This window comes from Toxotes jaculatrix, chromosome 21 (genome assembly GCF_017976425.1).
Source record: "Toxotes jaculatrix isolate fToxJac2 chromosome 21, fToxJac2.pri, whole genome shotgun sequence".
NCBI classification, from domain to species: domain Eukaryota; kingdom Metazoa; phylum Chordata; class Actinopteri; family Toxotidae; genus Toxotes; species Toxotes jaculatrix.
In genome coordinates, this window is record NC_054414.1 from 6,767,665 (window position 1) to 6,793,115 (window position 25,451).

A 25,451-nucleotide genomic window follows, 5' to 3' on the forward strand; every position below is an offset into this window, starting at 1 on the left:
GTTACAGCAGCAAAGAGGAAGATACAGTAAGATACAGGCACTCAGGATATACGAGATATAAGATCAAAAATAAAACGACTCCAAAAAATTTACCTTTACAAAAAATAATAAAAACTATAAACAAAATGACCATGTACACTGTTTGAGCAGTAGAGAAAAAAAAGAAATGCTGTACATATTACACCAAAATTTAGTCCAGGACTGAGTGTGTGCGCATGTGGTTTGTGTTTCTCGTTTCTTGTTAGTCTTGTGCATGTTACTAATGCCACCACTAGACTGCAGCATTTGACCAGCACCGACCTCCATCTGTGGAGGATCAGCAGTATGAAAAATCCAAAGTCGGATGCTTATTGTGCCTCCTTCCAAGATGAGAACTGATACATACGATCAGACTGATTCACTAACCTAGAACATGTAGCTAGATATCGAGTTGTGTCTCTATAAATCTACAGGACATGAGCTGAGCAGTACTGTTCTCTAACATGTTGCAGGGTTGAGAGTGTAATGAAAGGTCATGTCACTCAGGTGAGCTCCTCCCATTACTTTGTGTATATTTAACTATTATAAACACAGAAACTTTAGAAAGTTTAAACTGATTTTTTTTTTTGTTTTTTTGCTCTTTTTTTGTAGAAGTGCAGAGACGACATCACCACAAAATGCTCCTGAACAACAGAATACAGTTAAAGCAGGTATGATCAGTATTTTCATATTAACAATGGATTACATGACTACGGGTGGTCGCAGGTAGAGATGAACCTGCAGAGAATTGACACAGCTCTGCAGTTCACCTCACTCCTGCTGAGTTTTATCGCAACTTTCAGCTCACAGTTTTCGTTTTCAGGCCCTTACTTCAGTCAGTCCTTTCACTCTCACCACTCTCATGAAGTTGTTTTCAGAAAAAGAGTTGATGGAAAAAAACAGAAGACAACTAAAATGAGAGCAGATATTGGACTTAAATTCACCAGCAACTCAGTGAATGAATGAATTCTAAAGCTGTGTTTTTACAGCTTGTTTGCGCTGACCCCAAGAGTCAAAACAAGAAAAAAAGAACTATATTAAAAAAAAACTTTAGAGGAAAAGGAAACAGATAATGTGAGATGAGAATAACAACTATGTTGAAACATTCTGGCCTCAACAAAAAATAAAAAAATTGAAGGATTGAGTATAATAAAAATATTACTTTAACCGACTGAAAAAAAAACAAAGGATACAGTTTGAGCCAGCAGCACTGCACTGATAGTTTCCTCTTTTGGTCTTTTCACATCCTTTTACATTTAAGCACTTACTGTCAGCTTTTACAGAAGTACTAACTAACCACAGCCTGCCAGAAGGGTATTTTGGGAGGGAGAGCATCACTCTACTGCATGAATCAAGACATTTAATGAGATTCCAAGCTGCAAGTGTCTTATTACCACCCAGAGGTGTTACATGGAGATCTACCCTCTCAAACTAGTTCATTTTTCTCTGGAAATCAGAATAAAAACCAAGTGTTCTGTCTCTACAAACCTCTATTGTCTCAGAGTTAACACCGTATCACTCGTTCTCCATGTCTTTACAGGCCAACTGTTAAATCATAGTGTGACAGTCTAACCTGAAAAAAAAAAATCTCTCTTCCCCCTCACAGCTGACACTTCATCTGTGCAACTTCCTCCTTCGCTGACTTGTGTTAGATGTGACTTAAGAGCACTCCTCTGAAACGAGAACAAAAACCGAGAGCCAAAACGCGCACACACACAGCACGCAGAAAAACAAACAACCGCAGAGACAGAGAGAGACCGGCCCTGCACCTTCTTTCCCTCATGAAGTAAACCTGTGTGGACGTCTCTGGAGCAGGACACTTTGTTTGGGGTGGGGGGGGGTTGGCTGAGCGGGACTGAGGTGGTCAGGTAGAAAAGCTGGTTGGACTCCACTGCCAGCATGCTCCGACAGTCTCTGAGCATCCTGAAGCAGCTCGGCTCTGCGGGAAAGTAAGTGCTTTAATTGCTGATGCCTCTGTGCTGATTGCTGTAAAACATATTTCATCAAAACTGTAATTTACATGTCAAGTTTTTACATTATTCACGCTCATGGGCTCTGAACCAGACAGTGGGAGGTTTTATTGTACGGTAATATGTTGGCGTTCATGATTTACATGGCATCAGTTTATTAAGAAATCATAGTTAAACTGATTTAAATTCTCACTTAACACAGTTGTGACCATAAGTACTTGTTACTACTTTGAAGTGTGATTGTGTAACTTTTCAAAAGAAGACATAAAACAATCTTGTAAATGAAAAGTTAAAATCATAAGCACTTAAAGGTTTTGTGGTAACAGTCTTCCTTGGCCTGTGATGACCAGAAGCCTTTGGTGGCTCATGTTTTCAAACTTTACATAGATATTCGTGTAAAGCTGACAGCTGTGTTAGTTTGGCTGCCTTTGTGACTCATCTCCTTTTGTGCTGCTGCTACACTTGTTGTTTCACTTTAGCAAAAGCCACAAAGTCTCACTTTGAAGCTGATGCGGTGAATATAGCAGCAGGTTATCACCAGGTTTTCCTCAGGAATGTGAGTGTGAATCTTAGTTTGGATCTTTTCAGGTAAAAAAATTAAAAAACAACAAAAAAACAAAAAAAACTCAAACTCATTTTATTTTTCATCAAATCCAGAGACTTTTATTGGGCTTTCACAAACCCTTCGATTACCTGCTACAGTGTACTGGAGAGGCTTTCATTTCAGTGCTATTCTGCTTTGAGGAAATGTCCTATTCTGCTTTGGGTTCCATGTTCTCATTTTCACTGTTGCAAATACGGTGTTGAAAAGTGTGTAAAGCTGGGATGCCACAGTTGCAGGTTCCTCTTCGAAGTGACACACGCTGCTTGGGGTTTTTGAGGGAAATCTCAGGTTCTTCTACGCATGAGCGCTAGAGCAATTCAGCACATCTGAGTACCCCAACTGACTTCAGGCTGTGGTATATGTTGGCAACGCACGTTGTCCAGGCAATGGTTGTTTACCAGAGGGTTGGCAGGTGTGGTATCTCTATAACAGGAAACTAAATCTTGACCCAGAATAATAATTTTCATTTTTCCATCTCCAGATAATCAAAAACCTTCAATAAAATAAGGGCGAAAGTGTTTGCCATAGCTGCACATCATTCAGCATAGGCAATTTGGATGCATAAGTTCAGTACGTCTGATCTACAGAGTTTTTCCTGTTCAAGATAGTGGCTGACATTTGCAAAAAAGTGGGTGACCAAACTATACACCTACGTCCTGTCTGTTTTTTTGGCACACACTTGCATGCAGCAGGTCTAAAGGGGTGTGTGTGTGTGTGTGTGTATGTGCAGGCCACGCTGCCTTTATCTCTGACGCACTCTGGTTTAATAATAAACCTACACAGCATGCATCTGCAGCAGAGCAACGTGGGCTCCAGCTACCACAGTTACACTTCACCCAGTTCTTTCGTTCCTCCAGCTGTGTGTCCTCTGATGAGATAATATGTATAAAAATTATGCACAGAGGCACATATGTGCACACATGCAGTATTTACATGTCCTGTACAACATGTGTGAAGAGAAGATGGTTTCATTGTTGAGTTTGTGTGGAGCAGTATAATTATTCTGGCTTATAGATCCATTCTTAATGTCAGTGTTGTGAGGGAGGGAACTCCATTTTTCATTTGCTTGAAAAAATGAGAATCGGGTAGAAAAAAAAAAGGAACTGGTGTGTGTTTCAAGCATGCTGGGGATTTCTCCTCATTTTGCTTTGAAACATCAGATGTCAGGTTCACTGGAGGAGAGAAGAACCTACACCTTGGAGGTGCTGAGGCTCATCTGACCTCTTCATGAACTGGGCAGGGCTTCCGTTTGGTGGAACACAAACTTAAAGATGTTCTCAAAGCTGCACAGATTTGTGTGTGTGTGTGTGTTTCACCTCTTTGCTGATTCCTTTCCCTTTAAACAGAAGCAGAGATGGACGAAGGTTTTGGCCTGACATTCCGTGTTTAGGATGTTAGCTTCGTGTTGCTTGTCAGTCGGATCTAAAAATGTCCTTTAACTTTGTCACTGTTAGATAAACATTGAGTGTTCAGATCAGAAGCCTCTGCAGAAATTAAATTTGATCACTTCGAATAGGGTATCAACCAAGTGTGAAGTCTTTGTGCTGGTCTAACCGGCTGCTGGCTGTACCTTCATATTTACCATACAGACATCAGAGTGGTATCAATCCTCTCATTAAACTCTCAGCAAAAAAAGTAAAGAAGTGTATTTTCATAAAGGTTGAACTATTCCTGACAGTCAAGCAACAATGATGCAGTTCCAGCTTTTTAGTTATGAGGATTTGCTGCTTTTTCTTTCTCTTTTCAGACAGTAAGTTTGATATTTTTAGATTTTGGTTGAAAAAAAAAAAAAAGACAACCTTTGTATGTGTGTGTGTGTGTGTATACACGCACACAATATACACAACATCTGAATATCTAAACTGTTATTGATTAATTAACGACCAATTGTTTTTGACTGTTTACCTGTATATTCACTCACCGACACAACGTCCACATCTTCAGGTCACAAGATGCCACTGAACTTCTGCACGAGGACCTGGTCATGGTGAGGAAAACTCTGTTGCATCCAAACAATTTATACTGATATAGCAGTTTAAATAACACATTAATAACAATAAAATGAGGTTTAGAGCTTTAACTTGATGTTGGTACTCTAATGCAAGCTTCAATGAGTTTCTCACCTAAATAGAGTTGACATCTTTATCAGTCTGACATCAGTCATTATTATGTGAAATTTATAGCACCTACCTAATGTGATTGATTGATTGTGTGTGTCTGTCTGAATGAAGGTGGAGCAGCGGGTGGAACCGGCCAAAAAGGCAGCTCAGGTCCTTCACAAGAAGCTGCAGGGCTGCATGCAGAGTCAGCCGGGACTGGAGGCTGAAAAACGAATGGTACTCAGATTACTAAATCCACAAGACGTCTGAAAGCATTCGATTGGTCACTGAGGGGTGTTACATCCTTCTTCTCTCTCTCCGCAGAAAAAGCTCCCACTGATGCTGCTGTCGGTCAGCATGGCAGAGAGCCTCAAAGACTTTGACGCAGAGTCCTCTATCAGGTGACAGGTCCATCCATACACGCCCTTTTACTTTTGACCAAAGTTGACAGCTGTCATGTGAAAACCTCATGACTCCAGTATAGAGGTTTTCACGTTTTCAGTTCTGGATTAAAAGGAAAGAGAATCCCACACACTGTGTAGAGCTTGTGACTTGAACTCCGTGTATGACATCTATTTATAGTTACAGAGGCTCCAATGTAGAAATGAGATGAGTTGTGATTAATGTCATATCACTTTCTCTATATAATGAAGTGTCAATTGCTTTGTAGAGGACGATAAATGCTGGACGTCAGTATTTAGTTTTTGTTGCATGTTCTCTGTCGTGTGTTTGTGTTTGATGGTTTCTTTTCAACATGTCTTTTTTCTAGATTTAAATATAGATAAAACTTAAACTGTGACACAGGAGTTGACCATGAGATGTGTGTGTGTGCGTGTGTGTGGCAGGAGGGTGTTGGAGATGTGCTGTTTCATGGAGAAGATGCTGGCCAACATGCTGGCCGACTTTGAGATGAAAGTTGAGAAGGAAGTGCTGGAGCCGCTCAACAAGCTCAGCGAGGTGAGAGCGGTTCCTCTGCTGTTAAATAGAATCTAATGTAATTTTACTTTTTAATGAACTGACCTATGTGTGTATAGGCGTTCAACCACAGCTGCACTGCATATAAAAATACAGACTGTAACAAAGTGTAGACACAAAGCCAATAACATGTGCATAAGGGTCTGTACATTACATCTCACACTGGGGGTCACAATGCACTCGATGTTATTCGCTCTTTCTTTTTGCGGCAGGCTTTTACCTCGGTCCTCTTCAGTTTAAAAATGTAGATATAAGTAGATACACACACGGTGGTTAGAACGAGACGGAAACTCAGTGCAGTCCAATGTAACAGCTCACAAAGGTCAGCTTCATAGATAGAGTTCAACTAACAGCTCTTATATACAGTGTCTAACACTTCAGGCTTGACAAGAATAGTGTTTGTTTCATGCTTCTTATAGTGGGTTACATTTTGTTATGAGGTGTTCATGTTATTTTGTCCATCCCTAGTATATGTTAATCTACAAATGTACAATATGACGTGTCAGTGGCTTATTGGTCATTTCAACTTTCCCTGTTTTGATACAAATACACAGACATAAAGCTAAATAGAAATAAAGCGGCTAGTCATTGGAAAATAATAAAACTATTAAAGCTGAATTGCTCATAAATGTATTAAAAACCCAGAATTTTTACTTTATATTTTGTTTACTTTCCTTTAAGGATGATTTACCAGAAATTCTCAAGAACAAGAAGCAATTTGCAAAGCTCACTACAGACTGGAACAACGCAAGGATCAGGTGAGTTCTAAGCTTCACTCAGGGCTGCATGTGTTCAAATATATCCACACACCAAGTGGCTAATTAGATCGCTTACAACTCTGTGTGTGTGGCCAGGAGCCAGGCCAGCACTGGTCCCCAGGCAAAGCAAGATGGGCTTCGGGAGGAAGTGGAAGAAGCTTGGAGGAAGTTGGAGAGCATCAAGGTAAGAGTACCAAAGAGCACCTGGGCTAGATCACCCCCCCCCACCCCCCCGTGTGAAATATGTGGTGCAGTCTTGATCTTGACCTCTGCTTTTTTTTCTGTCTCTATAGGACCAGTACTCTGCAGATCTGTATCACTTTGCGACTAAAGAAGACGACTACGCTAACTACTTCATTCGTGTGAGCTGCAGTTCATTAATTCAAAAGCGTGCAAAGTACTCCCTTTTGCAGAGAGTAGGCACAAAGCTGCACTCTAACCTCAGACTGCCTCATAAATCCCTTACTTTTCGCTTGTCCATTTATAGCTTCTCGAGCTGCAAGCAGAATACCACAAAAATTCACACGACTTCCTGGACAGAAACATCACAGAGCTAAAAGAGAATCACAGTCAGAAAGGTGAACTTCGGTTGTGCCAGTCTGTGCATTCATTTAATTTACTGCACTGCCCAATGCAATACATGTTATACATTCTACATATTACATACAATTCACTCTACATGTTCTCATTTCCCATGCTTACTTATCTGATTCCACAGAACCAGTGCTACGCCTCTCTAATCAGAAAGTCTACGGGGAGCCTCTGCTGTCTCATCTGTCTCAAAGCAACAGAGAAATTGCTGCACCCATCCAGGAGTGTATTCACATGCTGCTGAGAACGGGCATGGGAGAGGAGGTAGGACTGATGGGAGAAGAGTACAGGGCTCACAGTGGTCATTCATATGCATGTACATTCTGGTCAACAGTAACTTTACCCTCTAGTTTACTTCCTCACAAAGCTCCTATGCATCGACAACTTTGTTTCACAAAGTTTATCCTGCAGATCGCATTTGTGTCTGGCTTTTTTCAGTTTAAGAAACATTTGTCTTGGGTCATTTGTTACGTAATCAGTGGAGGAAATGTGACATTTAGCATCTCTGCTTCAGGAATATGAAGGATGTGCTAACGCTAAGGCAAATTAATCTGCACATATTATTGTGCAGCAGTGTGATCTTTCGCACTGTGTTAATGGTCTATTTAGTACTTTAGCTGGAGCAGTTTGGACAAGCACTGCTCTGGTTTCAGTCCCAGCCTTCTTGGCTTCAGGCCATGATGTAAACTCCACCAGACCTGGTCTTGGAATTGACTTGAACTGGTCTTGACTGCAGCCTTACTGCCATCTCCACCTCTCCCTCTTAATCACTCTTTCTCTCCATCTGTGTCTCCTTCCCCTTCCTCTCCCTCCTCGACCCCTCAGGGCCTGTTTCGTCTAGCGGCGGCAGCCTCAGTGGTGAAGAGGCTGAAGACTTGTCTGGATCAAGGAACGGTGGACCACAGCGAGTTCAGCATGGACCCTCACGCTGTGGCCGGTAAGGACGTACCCACTTCTTTTCCCTTAAATTTCCTTTTGAAGCAGGAAGGAGGAGTTTCTGTCTTTTACTCTCTTCCTCGTCTGTTCAGTCAATGGGACTTTCACTGCTCATTCTAACTGACCAGTTCCTCCGCTGTTTACTATCTCAGCCCGTGTTACAGCTTCCAGTACTGTAAAATACATCATTTCCCATGTGTTAGAGTATTTCTAGAACAGTATAAAAGCCTTTATGCTATATATAGCTATATATATTTATTCGTGTGAGACTACAATAGGTTATTCATCGTTGTTATTTATCCAGCAGTACAAAATGGGCAGTAACTCAGTACATATTAAGTCTAAGTGTTTAAACACAGCTGTGATTATGGCCGATTATCTCTGAATCTTGTTGACAGGTGCCTTGAAGTGTTACCTTCGAGAACTACCCGAACCTCTAATGACCTCTGAACTCTACAATGACTGGTTTAAAGCAGCAGGGTGTGTATAAAATCTGCACCTTAAATGTTTCTCATTTGACTGTGGTCAGCTTCTCGAGTTTGATCTCTATCTTTCACAGGGAAAAAGACCTGACCGAGAAGCTGGAGAAGTTCAGAGTTCTGCTGAAGAAACTACCGCCTGAAAACTACAACAACCTCAGGTTTGTTCCCACCTGATGCGTCGTCAAGTGGGTGCTTTCATCCTACAGGGCACCAAAAGCGTTTACACTGACACTGTCAACCTTCTCAAATCATGCGATCATCAAGCTGTGTAATCCTCTCTGACATCCTGTGTCTTCTTCCTTCACCCTACTTGTTTTGTGTTTTGTCTCTCCTCTCTCTGCCAGGTACCTGGTCCAGTTCTTGTCTCTGCTGTCCGAGCAGCAGGCTGTGAACAAGATGACCCCCAGTAACATTGCCATCGTGCTGGGGCCAAACCTGCTCTGGCCACGAGCTGAAGGGTACGAATGAAACGGCTTGTCTCTTTGTCTTTAACCTGTGTGTGTGCTTTTACCGTGCTACATTCATTTACGCTTCCCATCGAAATATACAGACTTCCTGTGAAGAAAGGTGCTAATGTCATATTGTTCAGTCTGAGCCTTTGTATTTCCTCTGTAGGGAAGCTGCTCTGTTTGACATGGCGTCAGCCTCCTCAGTCCAGGTGGTCACTGTCATTGAGCCCCTCATTCAGAACAGCTCAAGCCTCTTCCCTGAAGGTATTCACATTGGGTTACTATGACAACAGGCAACTTTGAACTGTGCCACAACTGAATATTTAACTGGGACTTTGATAGTTATTGCTTGTTTCGGTTTTGATGTGCTTGAAAAGACAACTGAAATGCAGTTGATATAAATGTTATTATAAAGCAATAACAGGATGGAAATGAACAAATCTTGCGGCACCCCAGGGTGCTGCTGCACCCACTGTGGAAACTGCTCATCTAAACCGCTTTATTTGGAGGTAAAACTGAAAGTAAACACACCCAGTGCACAGGAAATGCTACCGACGACTGAAAGTACAGCAGGTCGAAGATGAACCAAGAAGTCAGTCTGGAAACTGTGATTAATGTGATTAGTGTTTGCAGAAGACAGTTTGGACTATGATTTTACTTCCCCAAATACACAGAGCTTAGATGTGGATTTGTTTAAAATTTGTTCTGTAAAATCTAAAGCTCTCTATTTGATATAACACTCTTATTTATTTATTTATTTATTTATTATTTACTGTGTTTTGTTTTGATCAGCTGTATCCTTTGAGATCCCAGACCTTCCTGAGGTCCCGGATGTGACCGTACCGACTCCTGTTTCCCAGTCTACTTTCGTAGAAAAGGAGAAACTCAGCAGAGCAATCTCCTCTTCATCCACAGCCTCCTCATGCTCCTCTTATCACACCCCTCTTTCCAAGACAAACAGGTACCCTTTTGTAAGAAATCATAAACTGTTTTCACTGCTAAGCCTCAAACGATCAATGGAATGATAATAATTACAAACTTACTGTTGTATTTTATGACGTAGGAGAGTTAAAGCTGCAGTAGGTCACTCCAAATAGCAACAGTTGGGCCTTATTGCAGTATTTTTATTATTTTTTTACAAAAAACATTTACCTTTTGTCTATTTCTTTCCATCAGCACAGCCTCTCAGGACAGTGGTGGCTTCTTCCCGGTGAAATCTGGCTCTGGGAGTCACAGTGGCACCTCCACATGGGCCAGTCCTGTAGCTGAGCCAGCAGCATCAACCCAACACAACACAACGTCCAGTAGCTCATCATCCCTCAATCCCAGCTCTGGTCCGGCCTCTAATACTTCTGCTGTCTGCAGCTCAACGGCAAACCAGGCCCCAGCCCCTCTTCCTAGAGCCTCAGGATCAGTGCCAAACCAGGGTCAGACCAGGAGTCCCACCCAGAAGCAGTGCTCAGATCAAGGCCAGCTGGAGCCAATTTTGGAGCAACCGCCAGACTCTCCCAAAGCACTTGTGAAGATCACCTCACCATACAAGCGTAGGTCAAAGTACTCTGAGCTGAGTGGCTGTCTAAAGGTACATTCAAACAGATCCAGTTGGGAATAATGTATTTGCAATCTGGAAGATTTACTCCTTTGTTCAAGTTGGCAGTGTGAGGAAAATGCTGCTTGACAACCAAGTAATTCTACATTATCACAACAAAAAAGGAAAACCTCAGTAATAGTGGGTGTGTTAGTTGAAAAGGGGCCCTCCAGATATCTAGCATTACACTTTCATTTAGTTGGGAGACTCACAAGAAAGAAAGGTCAAAAATGATGCAGAAGAGCCTGAAATTTCCTGACTTTTAGTCCCTAGTACAGATCAAGCTCCAAAAACACTAGATCCGACACAGTAAAATGAGAAATATTTAAAGTGCATTTGCCTGGTAAATTTCCAAATCTTTTAAACTCTGTGCTTCAAACTCACAACTCAGGCTTTCTATTAAAAGTCTGACACTTCAGGCCCAAGCCAAGAAAACCCTGATAGCATCACCATGACCTCGTCGGGGTTAATTGACTTAATCTCCTTTCAAAGCCATACAAGATATTATACAACAGTTTTCATAGGTCGAGTAGCATTTTTCATGACAAGTAAACCAATCTTCATGTGTAAAACTAGTGAACTTCTGCTCGAAGTGGCCCCAAAACTTATTTTCCTACAGCAGCTGTCCCTTCATTCATTGTTGTTTTAGGGCTGAGGACACAGGCAGGTCTCTTTCTATTGTTTTATTTCAGATTCTTTTCTTCTATCCTTCTTCCTCCCACATAGTCAAAGTGGTGACGTGCTAGTACAAGTCGACAGAGAGAAAATAAATTACTGCCTGTTGTAGAAATCAGGAAGTACACAGGAAACAGGAAGACTCACACCACTGACCAAAATATCAACCTCTGAGGCCATGTCATCCCCTCACATTGATGTAACTACCTCAGAGTTGAAGCTGAAAGCTGAAATACTTTCCCTTATCTTATCATCATGACATAAACCTACTTTACCTTACTTTACCTTACTTTAACTCTACCCTACTTTAACTTTGCTGTTCCTTGATATCACGTTAAGCAGTTCTTTCTCGGTTATATTACCCTCACGGCCCACTGTGGTATTTTGTAAAATAAAGTACAAAGCACTCCATTTTCTACATGTGATTATGTTGGTTTGTCTTTCAGGATTGAAAGTTGAATTTAAAAGCAACACTGTTAAGCAACCAGCAGTCATACAAATGTCAGATGTCCCTGGCACTTGAATGCAGCATGGTGGTAGTCTAAACACTGATCATCATCTAAAAAAGGAAATTCCAGATCCAGACAAACAAAATCAGATCGGATGATCAACAATACTTCCTTCCAGTATAGTGATATAGCATACTTCCACTGAGGATATCATACCAGACCATGCTTGTAAATTTATTTTACTTTTCATTTGTCAGAAGAAGATTATAATATTTGTTCATTCAGAAAAGACTTAGTATTGCTTTAACTAAAAGTACTTTATAACACACTGCCGTGACAGGGAACATTTACATTTTCACCATAATAAGTACATGGTAGTGGACAGTGGATTAATTCCTGCTTTTTTAGGGGTGTACCTTCATTTTCATATCCACAGATATTGATATTATAGATATGGGCTACTGTCTTGCATCACAACCTCATAGGTATTAGTCACCTTTGTCATATTCATAACTGTCTTTCTTTTGTTTTCATCCAGCAAAAAGATCTTTCAACCCGAATAAAGCTAACGAGAATGCGATGGTTCAGTTCACCAAACCAAGAGCCCCAGTACCTCCCAAGCTCCAGGCGCCTCCACCCCCCGCCACAGCCCCAGCAGCCGTGAACACTAGGAACCCACCGATGCCTGCACCCCGAGGTCAGGCGCCCAACCTCAAAAAGCCTCCGCCGAAAAAGCCTGGACTGAAAGCACCAAACTGCCCTCCACCACTTCCTCCACCATCACAGGCAAAAGAAGTTCCTTCTGTGGCACAGTGAGCAGAATTATGTCATGAGCAAATCATGATCATTTTCTTCTTATGGTTGGTCAGGAGCAGCTGAAACACTTTTGCATTTTGTGATAAAAACATCTACCCTGTTGAAGTGTTACAGCTTAATTTACTTTTTTTTTGGTCCTCTCGTGTTTTCATATCGAGTATCATTTATTTATTTGTCAGTTACTAGTGTCCTATATTTCCCAGAATGCAATGTACACTACCGGTCAAATGTTTTAGAACACCTCAGTTTTTCCAGCGGTTATTGAAATTTACATAATTCAGTATCTCAGTATTTCTGAAATTAAAGAATAGAACAAATAAACAATTGGAGATAAAAAAAAAAAAAACTGAATTTTCTTATTGAACTAAATTTAATTTCCGTTTTTTTCTGCTCATCCAGAAGCCAGACACACTGGTGACATTCTTTCTACAACTGAAATCAAAGATTTTTCAGAAAGTTTATTCTCACACTTTTGCAGAAGTTCCCACAAATGTGTTGCACTTGCATGTTGCTTTGCTTTCACCTTTCTTCTATAATAAACCCCAGACCAACCAGTCTTACTTTACTCACCATTCTGATAGCAGGATACAGTACTGCTTCCTGCAGAGGGTGTAGTAACACAGTTTGTTCCCACTCTGCCTTTGTACAGAGGGCTTGTGAGTCATTGACAAAAGTTGTGTCACCTGCAGGAAACGTTTGCATTAACTTAAAAGGGTTCATATGCTTCCATTGCTGCAAGAGAGCTGTAAGTTAACCAATTTCTTTATCCCTGAAAAAGGCCTGTTTTCTAAGAAATTAACATGTTTTTCAGTTTCTGGTGACCTAAACTTGAACTGCTTAAATTTCAATAAAAACTGGTAATAATGGGGGTGTTCTAAAACTTTTGACTGGTACTGTAACTGCAGTGTCTGTGTAAGTTAATACAATACAAGCAAATTATTTTACGAACGTTAAGGCTGAATTGGGGTTTGACTTTTGATTTGTTAAATGATGCTCCACCCAAAGGCTGTTTCTCACAGAGGACGATGGCTGTGGTCAGTTTGAATTCGTGTCAGTCACAACAGGTTTATACGTGAATAAAACGCTATTCAGCCTAATTAAAAACATCTTTATTGTCAATTTATATCATCATAGTATATCATTGGTACTGACTGCAGCATATGGATGTGAATTGCACTATGTACTGCAGGTGCTCATACTGTAAGTACATATTTATAGGAGGTCAGTTGATATCTTCATGTACAGTTGTATAAAATAACATAAAAATGACAATTCTTCTATAAAAAGCAATACAGGAGTCAGACTTCATATTCATAAAAGGTGCACGGAGTATCTATATAGAAGGTCTGCAGCATAGAATGAACAATTATATGGTTCAGGCTTTAACTTCTTCTAGCAAATACCGGTATTAACTTGTCATATTCCCTCAGTCCGAGCAGTTTAACATCTGAGATGTCTGCGCATTTCTGTGTGACGAGGCTGATCCTGAGATTCCAGATCTCTCATTAATGCTCTTCCCTTTTTCTTTCCTGGTAGTGTATTCCTGAGTGAAAAGCTGACGAGAGATTGTAGTGATGTCAAAAGGTTGTAATAAGATTAAATCTATTTTTTGAATCCCCACTTCCTTTCTCTCTCTCTCTCTCTCTTCTCATTAGAGACCTGGACTTGCACTAAGAATCTTTTCCCCTCTTATGTGTGAGGAAGTGTGTAAAGTATAAAGTGAATGACAGGCTTTGTAGCTTCTACATTGAGTAATGCTGGTGTTTCCACTGTCTGCAATCTTAACCACATTATCTGGTACATCATCACTTTCCACGCTTCCTTTTTGTTTTAATCTTTTTAAAATCATGACATTGGAAAAAAAGCAGTCTCCCGTTCTGTGCTGAGCTTGGAAAATTGCAGCAGCAAGTCTTTCACTCCTTTTAGATACATTCAACCACACGTTTGCATCAAAACTGTACATCCTTGAAGCGTAATTCTATAAAAGATCCAGTTTTAAGGATACTGGATTCAGGTTGTAGTTTTCATAGTCTTCTTGTCAACAGAGCCAGCCTCGTTGACCGTAAAAGGATTTTAGGTAATTGATTTGGAATTATAGAGAAATCATACATCAGTTAATGGTTTTTTTTAGTTTAGTGTGAAAACATCTCTGATTTGCTCAGCTCAGACTTTGATTTCGTCCTCGTCGTCCATGTAACTGTAGGACATTTTCTTCTTGGGCTGGCTGATGATCCTCATCTCTGAATCTGAAGCCTCCATCTTGCTCTGTCCCTTTAAGAGGCTGATGCCATAATGGCGCGCAAGCACATCTGTAGCGCTCTGGAACCGCTCGCTTTCCATCCCCATTCCCAACCTTGCTCGTTCAGGAGACCCCATCACCACATCAGGTACTTTAACAGAAAGCCCGACTCCGTTCACCTCCATCACAGTTTCCTCCTTTTCCCAGTCGGCTGCATGCGGGCTCCTCCGGCCCCCACAGTCCTCCCTCAGCAGGGAATCCACGTACGAGATAGTGGCCGAGTCCATCTCCGATCCCTCATTGGTCAGCCCGCACGCTGACCCAGCCTCCTCTCCCTCCCAGGTATGGCCATGCTCCTCCGGGTGGCTGTCGATCAGGCCGAACACCTCGCTCATGAGGGAGGGGCCAAGGTCAAAGGTGAAGGTGTCCAGGGAGGCGAGGGAGGGGAGGGAATCGGAGAAGGCAGTGGTGCTGGGTTTGGGGTCAGAGGTCACAATCATGGTGGAGCAGGTGGATAAGATGGCATCAGTGGGGTCGGTCAGAGAGCCTCTGTGGATGTTAGGCGAGCAGGAGGTGGGGAGGGAGATGGAGGGCTGCTGACGCTCAGAGCGGGAGAGACGAGGGAGAGTGACGAAACCAGACTCCAGACCTGAGGAACACACACAGATATCAATACATGAAAAGCGAGCCGAGGTTTTTCTGTCTGGCCGGTTTGTCTTCTGTACTTTTACTCTTGTATAACTGCACCTTTCAAAGGAATAGTTCAACAGTTTGGAAAATATGCTTGTTCATTTTTTTTTTTTTTACTGAGAATTAGATGAGAAGAACAATACCACTCTCATGTCTGTGAGGTAAATGTGATGCTTCAATCAGGGGATGGTTAGCTTAGCTTAGCATAAAGACTGGAAGCAGAGGGAATAACTAGCCTGGCTCTTACTAAAGAGCTGAAAATGTGTTAACCAATGAAACTGTGGTTTTATGGAGGGGGGGTCTCAGCAAGAAAGCAACCCAGTGTATTTCTCAAAGTGGTGAACTATAATTTTACTATTTTGCTAAGTTTGGAGAGAGATAAACACCAAAAAGACTGTATTTGAATTGCATCCATTTGGGCAATGGGCACAAATTTGTTTTCATAAATTAAAATGAACTTTAGCCAAACTGGACAAAAGAAAAAAAATGACTGAAACGCAGCAGCTTTTTATAGATTCAGTTAATTTAATCTAATCTAAAACCACTTCTCTTAAAATGAGTTGGAAGAAAATCTCACAGAGGATTAAATTAGTTTTATCTATTCTTTGTTAATTACTTTGATCCTAAGATTTTCCACGCACAATACTACTTATTTTAGTTATATCTTTTCTCAAAAACAAAGGATGATTCAGATCATTATGCAGTCTGTCTCTTAGCATGATTTAATATACAATTCCAACAGAGGGCGTTGTAAACCCATCTGAGAACATCCTGTCTGATGAGGGCAAGCCAGCAGAAAACTGAGGCTGCAGTGAATCATCTGCCCAACGCTGCCAGATCACTTAACAAGTCACACACTCACACTCTCCCCTGCCTTCATGACCCAAACGGGTAAATTACTGCAGCACTTCTCAATGCCAGCCATATCTGGATGTTTTTCATTCCAACCAAAGAAAACAGCATCTGATTTCACAGATTAACACACTTTAATCAGAGAATAAGAAAGAGGTAATCAGTGAAGCCAGCTTCTGAAGTGTTTGTTGGGATGTAAATCTGGAAAATTTCTACCATCTATGTGCCATGATGGATAATTACTAGAGGGTAAAGTAGCTTCAGTTATCGCTACAAAGATAAGCTCAGTGTTATCTTCTTTTTGTTGAAGTTTTTAGGTAAAAACTACCTTGAAAGTTGTAATACTAAGTATTTTAAGTCAAAATATTCCAAAAATAAAGATTACAGAAAGAAAACAACAGGTACAAAGAGAGGGCCAGTAAAAACTCTACGGATCAGAAGGCAGGACCAGAGAGTGTATTTCTTTGCTTCTTAAGATATGAGTGGACCCCCCAACTTTTTGTTAAAATGCTGCCCCATATTTACTTTTTAAATTCAGTATTTACAGTTATATTTTGTTGTTTAAATGTTTGTTAAATCCGTGTAAGTGTAAAAATGTGTGGATCTTATCCAACTCTAACTAAACCAGTAAGTTAATTACATTCAAAAATTACAAAGACACACACACACACACACACACACACACACACACACACACACACACATTCACGCCCACACACAGAGGGGAGGTCAGACTGCCTGATCCATGAGTATGGTGTTAATGTGGGTCATTCAAACAGCCTCTCAGACGGCTTGTTGCCAGTTCTGTCTGGACCTCTGTGTGTTATCACTGCTGCTGATTATGAGCCAAGGTGATTCATAAGGACATCTGGGGCAAATCTGTCTCCCGAATACTGGGTAGACCAGATGAATGAGTTTCCTTGCAGCTCCACAGATGGTTGTCTCTTCTCGGCAGTTTCCAGTTAACACTGGTTAACTCATTTGACCTTTGCCCAAGTATTTCACTTTGTTTAGCAACGCTACCATTACACAAACAAAAAACATCTACCCTTAAACTTAAGGACCATTTTGGGATATGGTGATGTACTCTGCTTAATCCTTGAATAAGTGGGGAAAAAACAGACAGGAATCCCTCTGGTTAAGAAATTTCCAGTGCATGTTGGACTATTTTGGGAAGACAAAACACTGATGGTGTAAGTTCCTGAATTAAAGAACAAAAGCAATGCATCATAAAGCCAGGAATTTTCCCACAAACAGAGGCCCGCAAACCAATCACAAGGCATCTTCTGTAATTTTGTTTAATCCCTTTCACATTACAGTCATTTGATTCGCTGGTGATGTAAAAACGTAAATGATTGATGTAAAAATATTGATCACAGCATCTCTAAGAAAAAGACATTACCATACTCACCATAAGAGCTTTTCTTCTCCTCTGGTGTACTTTGGGAACTGGGAAAGAGCACTTTGGTGGTGGGACTCCCATTAGACATATCCACGTCCAGCCTGGGGAGGGAGATGGCATTCTTGATGATGGGAGAAACGGCAGGAGGCGGCGGTGAGAGATCCTTGGATCCTCCTCTGGGTCGGTTGTCAGAGCCCCTCCTGATTTGACGGATCGTCCTGGAAAAGAACGCTCCGATCTTGTTGTCAGGGGTGGAAATAGAATCTGTTTCCCTGTTGTTCCCATTGGCCGTCCCGCCGTGGTTGCTGAGGAAGGAGGTGTCCCCAAACACGTCGCCGCCGCGGCCTACGTGCATGGTATGGCGGAAGTCACCCAGAGGTGGGCTGATCATGTCCACCGTGAGGTCAGTTTTAAAGCGGCGCTTGCTGTGGGAGTGTGAGACCAGACCTTTCAGGCCTGACAGCTTTTCCTGAAGATTCATGGCTTAATGCTTCTTGAAAACCAACCTGAAAAAATGTCTTGAGTGGCTTTTAATCCAAACGAAAGGCAAAACTGAACTAGAAAGTCCAACTTTTCTTGTCTCAGATTTATGCAAAAATCACTGACAGTTCAGCAGTCCAAAGTCCAGACCTGAAAAATAGCTCTGAAAGGTTATTCCAAGATCTTGAAACCATGTAATTTCTAAAGCTGAAGAGTTGAACTCCAGGCCTGCAGCGCCAAATAGTTCAATGGAATATTATCTCTGTTTATCATGTGCAGGCCAAACTCTGTCCCTCTCTTTGTAGCTTGTTGTTATGCATAGCTGGCTGGATTAAACAGACATAAATTGAGGAGAACACTATGCAGTTGTGTTCCTGGAGGCAGCTGGGCCAGTTGGAGTATGGTCAGGTTTGCCTGGCTTGCTTTGCGCTTTGGCTTTGTCGACATCAGCTCAGAAATAGGTCCAGCTGCAAACGGTTCTGTGGTTGCACCATGGAACCATCTATTGAGAGTAAAAACAGGGAGAAAAACATCTATCTTTAAAATGTAGACAGGGATGTATTTGATTTTGAAGGCTGTTAAGAGAAATGCATGACATTTGGAGTTGATTCTGTGGAAGTTGAGATTCAGTGAGAGAGACCATTCTGCTTTCCTGTTCTGAATACTCTATGTAGTTGTAACGTAACCTCACTGCATTTTGGACAGTTCTGTCTTTCCGTAGGTTTTTAGGATTCTGCGTTCCAAAGGTCCGCTGGTCTGGAACCATCTAAATTTAGACCACAGTCACTCCTCTGTGCAACAAACCAAAGTCTGCGTCTTATTCATGAAACAGGGGGACTTTCAGGGAATTCCTGCTTCCATTTTGTTCTGCTTTGTCTGGTGTGAAGGTTACACAAAGTTCATTTTACATTTCACTGAAAAGACTTATCACGCTTTTAGAGCAGAGCAGCAGGCCTCATTCAGCAGCCTCAGATTTGTTTATAAACAGGCAAAGTATGCTCAGCGAGATAGGAAGAGATAATGAAAATTTTCTGATAAGAAAATCACTGCTGCTGCTTGGCAGTACTGTTCGACTATGGAGGCCTGAAACTGACAAAGTGCAAAGTTGAAAAAAAAAAATTATACAGTTAATGAAATAAAATGTAAAGAAAATCAAGCTTTATGGTTTTCATTTTACAGCCAGTCAGTTTGTAAGATAGAGAAAAGCTATTTTGTTCCTTCACCTCCAATACGTTGAGGAAATAAAACCTAATTACTATTCTTCTATTTATCTTTCACTGCTTCAAGTTATTGTTCAACTTCTTAGGTTTTCTGTATAGTGCCATAGCTTAATCAGTTACTGATTTCCTATTTCCCATTTAAATTTTTTCATTTGAGCAATGAGAGGACTGCGTAGCTGGCTAGTTTACACAGGTACCTATATAATGAGAAATATTCTTATTAGCTACATAAATTAAGCAAACTTTCATGCAGGTAATTCTTATACACCAACTTCTGTCTCCATAACATTATCCTCCATTAGCTGCAGCATTAGTTGAGGCTTCTCTTTACAGCTTTATATTCCTTTCTAAACTCATCTATTCTTCATCCCAGTTTGACTAACAGTAATATTAATTTATGTATTCTGTTATATTTTTGACTCAACTGACAGCTTATTACTGCCTTTGTCGGTTTAGGTGCTCCATACATCCATAAGTCTGTAATAAAGGCGGACAAAAACTGGCCTGTAGTCAGGTGTTGTTCTTTGCCAGCAGAGTAATGGATATCCAATTCTAAAATATTTTGATAGCATAAAGCAGCCCTGACAAGGACCTCTGGTTCTCCTTAAAAGCTTTCCACTGCAGCAGCTAAATGTCGGTGGGCTTCCCACGCAGGCAGGGCCCCGTCTGGCTTCATTAATGACCTGTTATGGTTCACGACATGGAGATTGCGTCAGGTCCAAGGCAGCCCTTCTAATTTGCTGCTGACCGCAGTCCCAGGCCCTCCACTCCACTTCCCCTGGCTGGCATTTAAAGAGGGGCATCTGGGAGCGTAGAGGGAGGAAGCACGCCACATACCAGCGCTGAGCAGAGCCATATCGAGGCTCACAAAGGGACGCCAGGGACCAGTATACCGAGGTGTGATGCCGAATCTGAGACGGCGTGAGCCTGCGGGAACCTTGTGCATGTTCCCATGAACCGCGCTGAAGCGACAGGCCACCTCTCTGATTCAAACAATCCCCTAGTGATTGTGGTCGCATACAGAAAGGCACTCGTGTTCTTCTGAATAGAGGAAAAAGCTTGTCTTGCTATGTCAAGGCTGAACAATAAAAAACCTCAGTCTAATTGATAACCTACAGTATTACAGGAATACACATGGGGCCATTAATTACTCTGGCTGTTTTGTCTCTGCCTGTAATCCTGTTAAAGACCTTTGACCACAGCTCAGAGGGGGTCGCTCACTCTGACTCCTCTTATGTATTTGGACCCTCCAGGCAAAGCTTATTTGATCTGAACATATGCTCCTGTCCAGCTGAACTCTCCCTCCCTCCTCTCTGTGGTTCTTCTTTGCACTTGCTCTTCTGTTTTCTGAGTTAAACAAATACACCAGGAATTATATAAACTACATGAAAAGCACCACAAGAACAAAAACCCCCAATATTTTTAGTCTTTAAAAAAGTAAAAAGTTTAACCCTATAATACCAGTATCAGCCTGATTCCCTACTTCTTGGATATCAGAAAATAAGGGCTCTCTCAACAGGGGCAACTCAGTCGTACCCTGGATTATCCTTTAATCCCTCATCTCCTCTATTACCCCGGTAGGGCACCGCTTTATGGACAAGGCCTGGCTGCTACCACCCTGGTCTGCTGGTCCTCTGGTTCAGATTCCTAACAGAGAGCAAACAAAACACAAAGTGAGTCTGAGGGAGGAAAAGGAGAAAAAATTAGGTTTCATTTTCAGTAAGAGGAGTGAAGGGGGAGGATGGCAAATCAGGGCCGAAATAGGGATGAAAGAAATGATGTAATGAGAGAAAAGGTCAGACGAGGAGAGGAAGCGAGGGGAACGAGATGTGAGGGGTGAAGGGATGAATGATGGAAAAACGTAAGAGAAAAGTAGAGAAGAGGAAGGAATGTGGAGGCTGAGATATTAAAGACCCAGTAAGATTTCAGTGAATAGATGTAATAAGAGAAAAATGCAGTTTAGGAAGACATATAATCAGATTGGTCATCTTTCATATTACAGTGACTATTAAGTCTTATAGAGTCTTTCCTCTTTTGACACTTGTCCAGACCTTGAAATGAAATGCCAGCAGGCCAGACTCTGAGTGTTTTCTGTTTCAGCTCCAGTTTGAGATAAAACGAAAACATTACTCGAGCTCAGTTCAGCTTTTAGCTTCAGTTTTAAGTTGCTTTCTTTGGGAAAGTCACAATTCAGGGGATTTCGGCACATTCATACATCACAGACAGGCTCAATAAAATATTTCCATGTCACTATGTACAGTATTTGCTTGAGGTGGCTTTGCTGGATATAACCCAGAGTGACCACAGTCTAATAGGAGCCGTGTGTGTTGTCTGTTGGGTGTATGTGTGTGTGTGTGTGTGTGCAAAGACATTCCTGAGCAGAGCATCGGTCGGTGGAGTCTTTCTCTCGATTACGACCATCAAACATCCTTCTTCTCAACCTCAGTGCTGATTGAAACCACGTTTGGGTCTAAACCTCCATTTTTTTCTCCGTCATTCTTGCGTCTCCTCTCTCCTCACTTTCTCTCTATTTCTCTCAGCTCGTACCCTCTCATTTCTTTTTCTATTCTTGCCTTCTAACGTTTCTTTTCTTCTCTTTAATTGTCTCTCCGTCTTTGGTCTTCTCTTTCTTTTTCCATCACTTTACATTCATTCTTTATCTTCTTTCCCCATTCCTCCTCTTTCCTTTTTTCCTTCCCATTCCCTCTTTTTTCCTTTCTCTCTCTGTTTGCTTCTTCAATTGCATTCTTCTTCTTTCCCTTTCATGTCTTTTCTTTGTTTCTGTTTGAGTGACTTAGGAAGGCTGAAACAGCCTAACTACAACAGCTGTTGGGGCCACACACACACACACACACACATAATCTCTGCTTTTGATGACTCATTTATGTTTATTAAGCTTTGTCTGTGAAGATTCTTGGTCTTCCACAAATTATTTAGAAATTACTCTGCTATATACTTCGTGTTTTATCGCAGGTCTTACCCTCTCTCCTCTCTCCGTCTCCTCTCATGTCCTTCACTCACTAACCCCGTTAACCAGGTGAACAAACATACAAGATAAGGCCGCATTTTTCAGGCTCACCCTTTGACTTCCAATTACCTCCCTATTTTCACCATCCACGCTCAGTCTGAATCCAAGCTAAACATGGCTACACTTCCTCTTTAGCCAAGAAAACACATTCATGCTTCAACAAATATCCATACTCTCTGAGGCTCTCTGCTTCCTGCATCTGCTAGAACCGACAGTCCCAATTTGCCCTCTTTATTGCCTCTGTTTCTGTTTATATCTTTTCTGTGCTTGAACATAAACTAGTCTCTTTTCTTCTCTTCTACAACCATCTCTATTTGATATTTGCCATGGTTCAGCTATTAAATTAACAATAAATTACAGTGCAGAAATACCAAAGATATATTTGAGGTAACTTAGAGACAGCATCAATATTGCCATTTGCTTGTCCACCAGAGGGCAGTGACATGTTCATTTTTTTTATTGGTGGTTGAAATGACAGCGGTCACTTTTTTGTTTTCAGCCAACTTGTTTTAATCTTGAAAAGGGTCTTAAAGATGTATTTGATGGCTACAGCCATGTTAGCGTGCTAAAAAAAGTATGGCTAAAGCAGTATAAACAGAGCTGGTAATGTTTGTTAGGTGACATGCTAGTGATTACAGGGAAAGGTGGATAGGCCAAAGGTCAGAGCAGCAATCAACCAGCTGGCTACATGACCTGTTGGTTGTTGACCAGTAATTGATCAGCGCAGTCTCTTACAGTTCAGTATATTCCTTTACTGGGGGTTCAGTCATGGTGTTAGATGAATGACTTGTGACCATTTGGTGATGACAGACCATGATGGAGCACTTTTCCCAACATCAGCATGTGTGGCCAAAAAAAAAAAAAAATACAGGGATCCCTGTGGTGTGAAAACAAATACAGCAGCCGGATTCAGAGTTCGCAACTCTGCAACTGACCCTTTCCTGGTTGGTTGCGTCAATGACACCCAAAGGTCACAAAGGGCCCCCTCAGAGGAATGTATTACTTAGGTAAAAAAAAAAGACAAGGAATAGAGAGGAAAACCCATAGGGAATGTCTGTACTCATTATTTTATCAACTGCTTTGAAATGAACTGTATCATTAGTGTAAATCATATGACGGGGGTGTACAGGAAACATAGTACACACATGTTAATCATCTGCTGCTGGCTGAATCAAGTGCATACAGGACACAAACATATCAAAGCGTGTACTTAAGAAGGACATACTGTACGCCTACTCAGGAGAGACTAACTCAGAGAACTACAGAGCTGATTAAACATGAAAAAGTCCACAGTAAGGAAGACTGGATCTATCACTGCACATTGGTTATTGGATTTTGTGTTATTATCGCTGAAGCATGCTGGCTTTTTATTGATCACTGCTGTGCATATTTGTTGATTGGCGTGCTTCAGCCAGCCAACAAGCTCTTCTATCAATGTGACTCTGTGTGTGTGTGTGTGTATGTGTGTGTGTATGTGGTATTTGACATGGTGGCCTCCCTCATGGCTCACTGGCAGGTTGTGGAGGGTCAAAAGGCCGCCCCCCCCCCGAACTTGTTATGAGTCCAACACTCGGCTGCCAACTTCAACTTCACCATGTCATGTTCCATGGAATCAGTACATCTTGGTAATGTCAGTGACATGTATGAAAATTGATAGATTATGTCATGTAACCGCTGTAATTACAAGGCAGAGTGATAAAAATCAAAGTGCTGCCAGAGCTTATTCTGACCGGGGCTGCAGTGGGGAAATAGTAATGATATACTGCTGCCTCTGCTCCTGAATATAAATATACTGGAGAGCAGATTGAGTTTCATGTCAGGGATCTGAGAAGGCTATGACAACAGTGAAACAACTTACAAAGCAATATAATACAGTTTGATCTTTAAAACCACATCTGATAACAGCTTGGTTTCAGTCAACATTTTTACAAGCCTTAATGGTATTGCCTTATCTGACACCAAACGGAATATGTTTGCCTTAATTTTTCCGCATAGCAGGAGGCTTTTCTCCCAACTGACTAATGAATACAACTACAATTTCAGTTGGAAAAAAACAAAGCAACACTGCTAATAATTAATCCCCTGATATGCAACTAACAATTATTTCAACAGGCAATAGATTAGTTCTTTCTATACACTCTCCAAACAATAGTAAGTACCAGAGGATAAAATACAAATACAAGAAACACTAAAAACACTTCTAGGAATGTTATTTTCATGTCATAGGAATATTATGGGATTTATAGGCTATAAAATACCTATAATGATGAAATTACCATCCACACACGTTTTTATGCATCGTAACGTCACTATAGATTCACTATAATTACTGCAACCGCCTTCAAAGTTTCTACATGAAGATTATAGACAATAAAAGTGCCATAAAGTCCACATGAACTTATCACAGAGTATTACAGAGTATTACAGGCTCTTTGTGCGTCTTTCAGAGGAAGGAGAAAAAGTGATTTAACGTCAAATTTGATAATAAACTCACCCCAGGAAACGCAGCTACGAAGAAATGGAGACTGGTTGACTCCAGTTTAATTATCTTTCCAGTCGAAATGTAATATAAGTTGGTGTGGTCCGAGTGAGCCGCTGGTGCAGCCGGACTGCCCCGCTGGTGCGCCGGGTGTGCGGAGCGGCGCGGCGCGGAGGATGAGGAAAGGGGCGGGCCGTGGATCAAATACCACTGAAACCGTCAGAGGACCACACCAGCGGCTCCCACACTGTCTCATGGTTAACACTTCAAATTGATGTCTCTCTACAACATGTCAATTGACTTGTCGGCACGATTTGAAGCAATAAGTAAACCGTTCTTTTAGAGCCAGAGCAGGGGGGCGCTGTACCATGAACTTCAAGCCCAGTGTTTGAGGCTCCCCCATGTCAGTGCTCCATAATAGTTAAAATATTTAAACTTGTAATTTGCTTTTCATAAGTTCATAATTAAAAAGTTATTATTCAGGTGGGAGTTTTTAAGAGAACATCATCAAAAGGGAGTTAATCTATGACAGAGTGAAATATAGGCCACCTGGCTCCTGTCAAGTGCTAATCATCAGACTTTATCAGCTGAGTATCTGCTGACGTGTAGCTGGATGGAAACACATAATTATGAAATTGTTTCATAGTGACT

At 41.4% G+C, this 25,451-nt stretch overlaps 2 protein-coding genes across 3 annotated transcripts; one reads left to right on the top strand and one right to left on the bottom strand.

Moving 5' to 3' along the window:
* Window positions 1-626: 626 nt before the first annotated feature.
* Window positions 627-12,806, top strand: sh3bp1 (SH3-domain binding protein 1). Its single transcript, XM_041029543.1, has 19 exons — window positions 627-689; window positions 1,625-1,967; window positions 4,537-4,579; window positions 4,824-4,928; window positions 5,016-5,092; window positions 5,537-5,648; window positions 6,348-6,424; window positions 6,521-6,608; window positions 6,718-6,786; window positions 6,912-7,002; window positions 7,143-7,279; window positions 7,841-7,952; window positions 8,350-8,431; window positions 8,511-8,591; window positions 8,778-8,891; window positions 9,049-9,146; window positions 9,675-9,843; window positions 10,059-10,426; window positions 12,133-12,806. Exons 2-19 carry the CDS (start codon window positions 1,918-1,920, stop codon window positions 12,408-12,410), a joined length of 2,151 nt encoding a protein of 716 aa, XP_040885477.1. The 5' UTR covers window positions 627-689; window positions 1,625-1,917; the 3' UTR covers window positions 12,411-12,806.
* Window positions 12,807-13,502: 696 nt separating this feature from the next.
* Window positions 13,503-25,016, bottom strand: cdc42ep1a (CDC42 effector protein (Rho GTPase binding) 1a). 2 transcript variants are annotated; one of them, XM_041029544.1, is made up of 4 exons: window positions 24,816-25,016; window positions 20,830-20,940; window positions 17,603-18,575; window positions 13,503-15,298 (listed from the first exon to the last, which is right to left on the bottom strand). In XM_041029544.1, the coding sequence occupies exons 3-4, from the start codon at window positions 18,072-18,074 to the stop codon at window positions 14,574-14,576; spliced, it is 1,197 nt and encodes a 398-aa protein (XP_040885478.1). In that variant the 5' UTR covers window positions 18,075-18,575; window positions 20,830-20,940; window positions 24,816-25,016; the 3' UTR covers window positions 13,503-14,573. The 2 variants fall into 2 exon arrangements, with proteins under 2 accessions (XP_040885478.1, XP_040885479.1); XM_041029545.1 differs by lacking the exon at window positions 20,830-20,940.
* Between the last annotated feature and the right edge of the window lie 435 nt (window positions 25,017-25,451).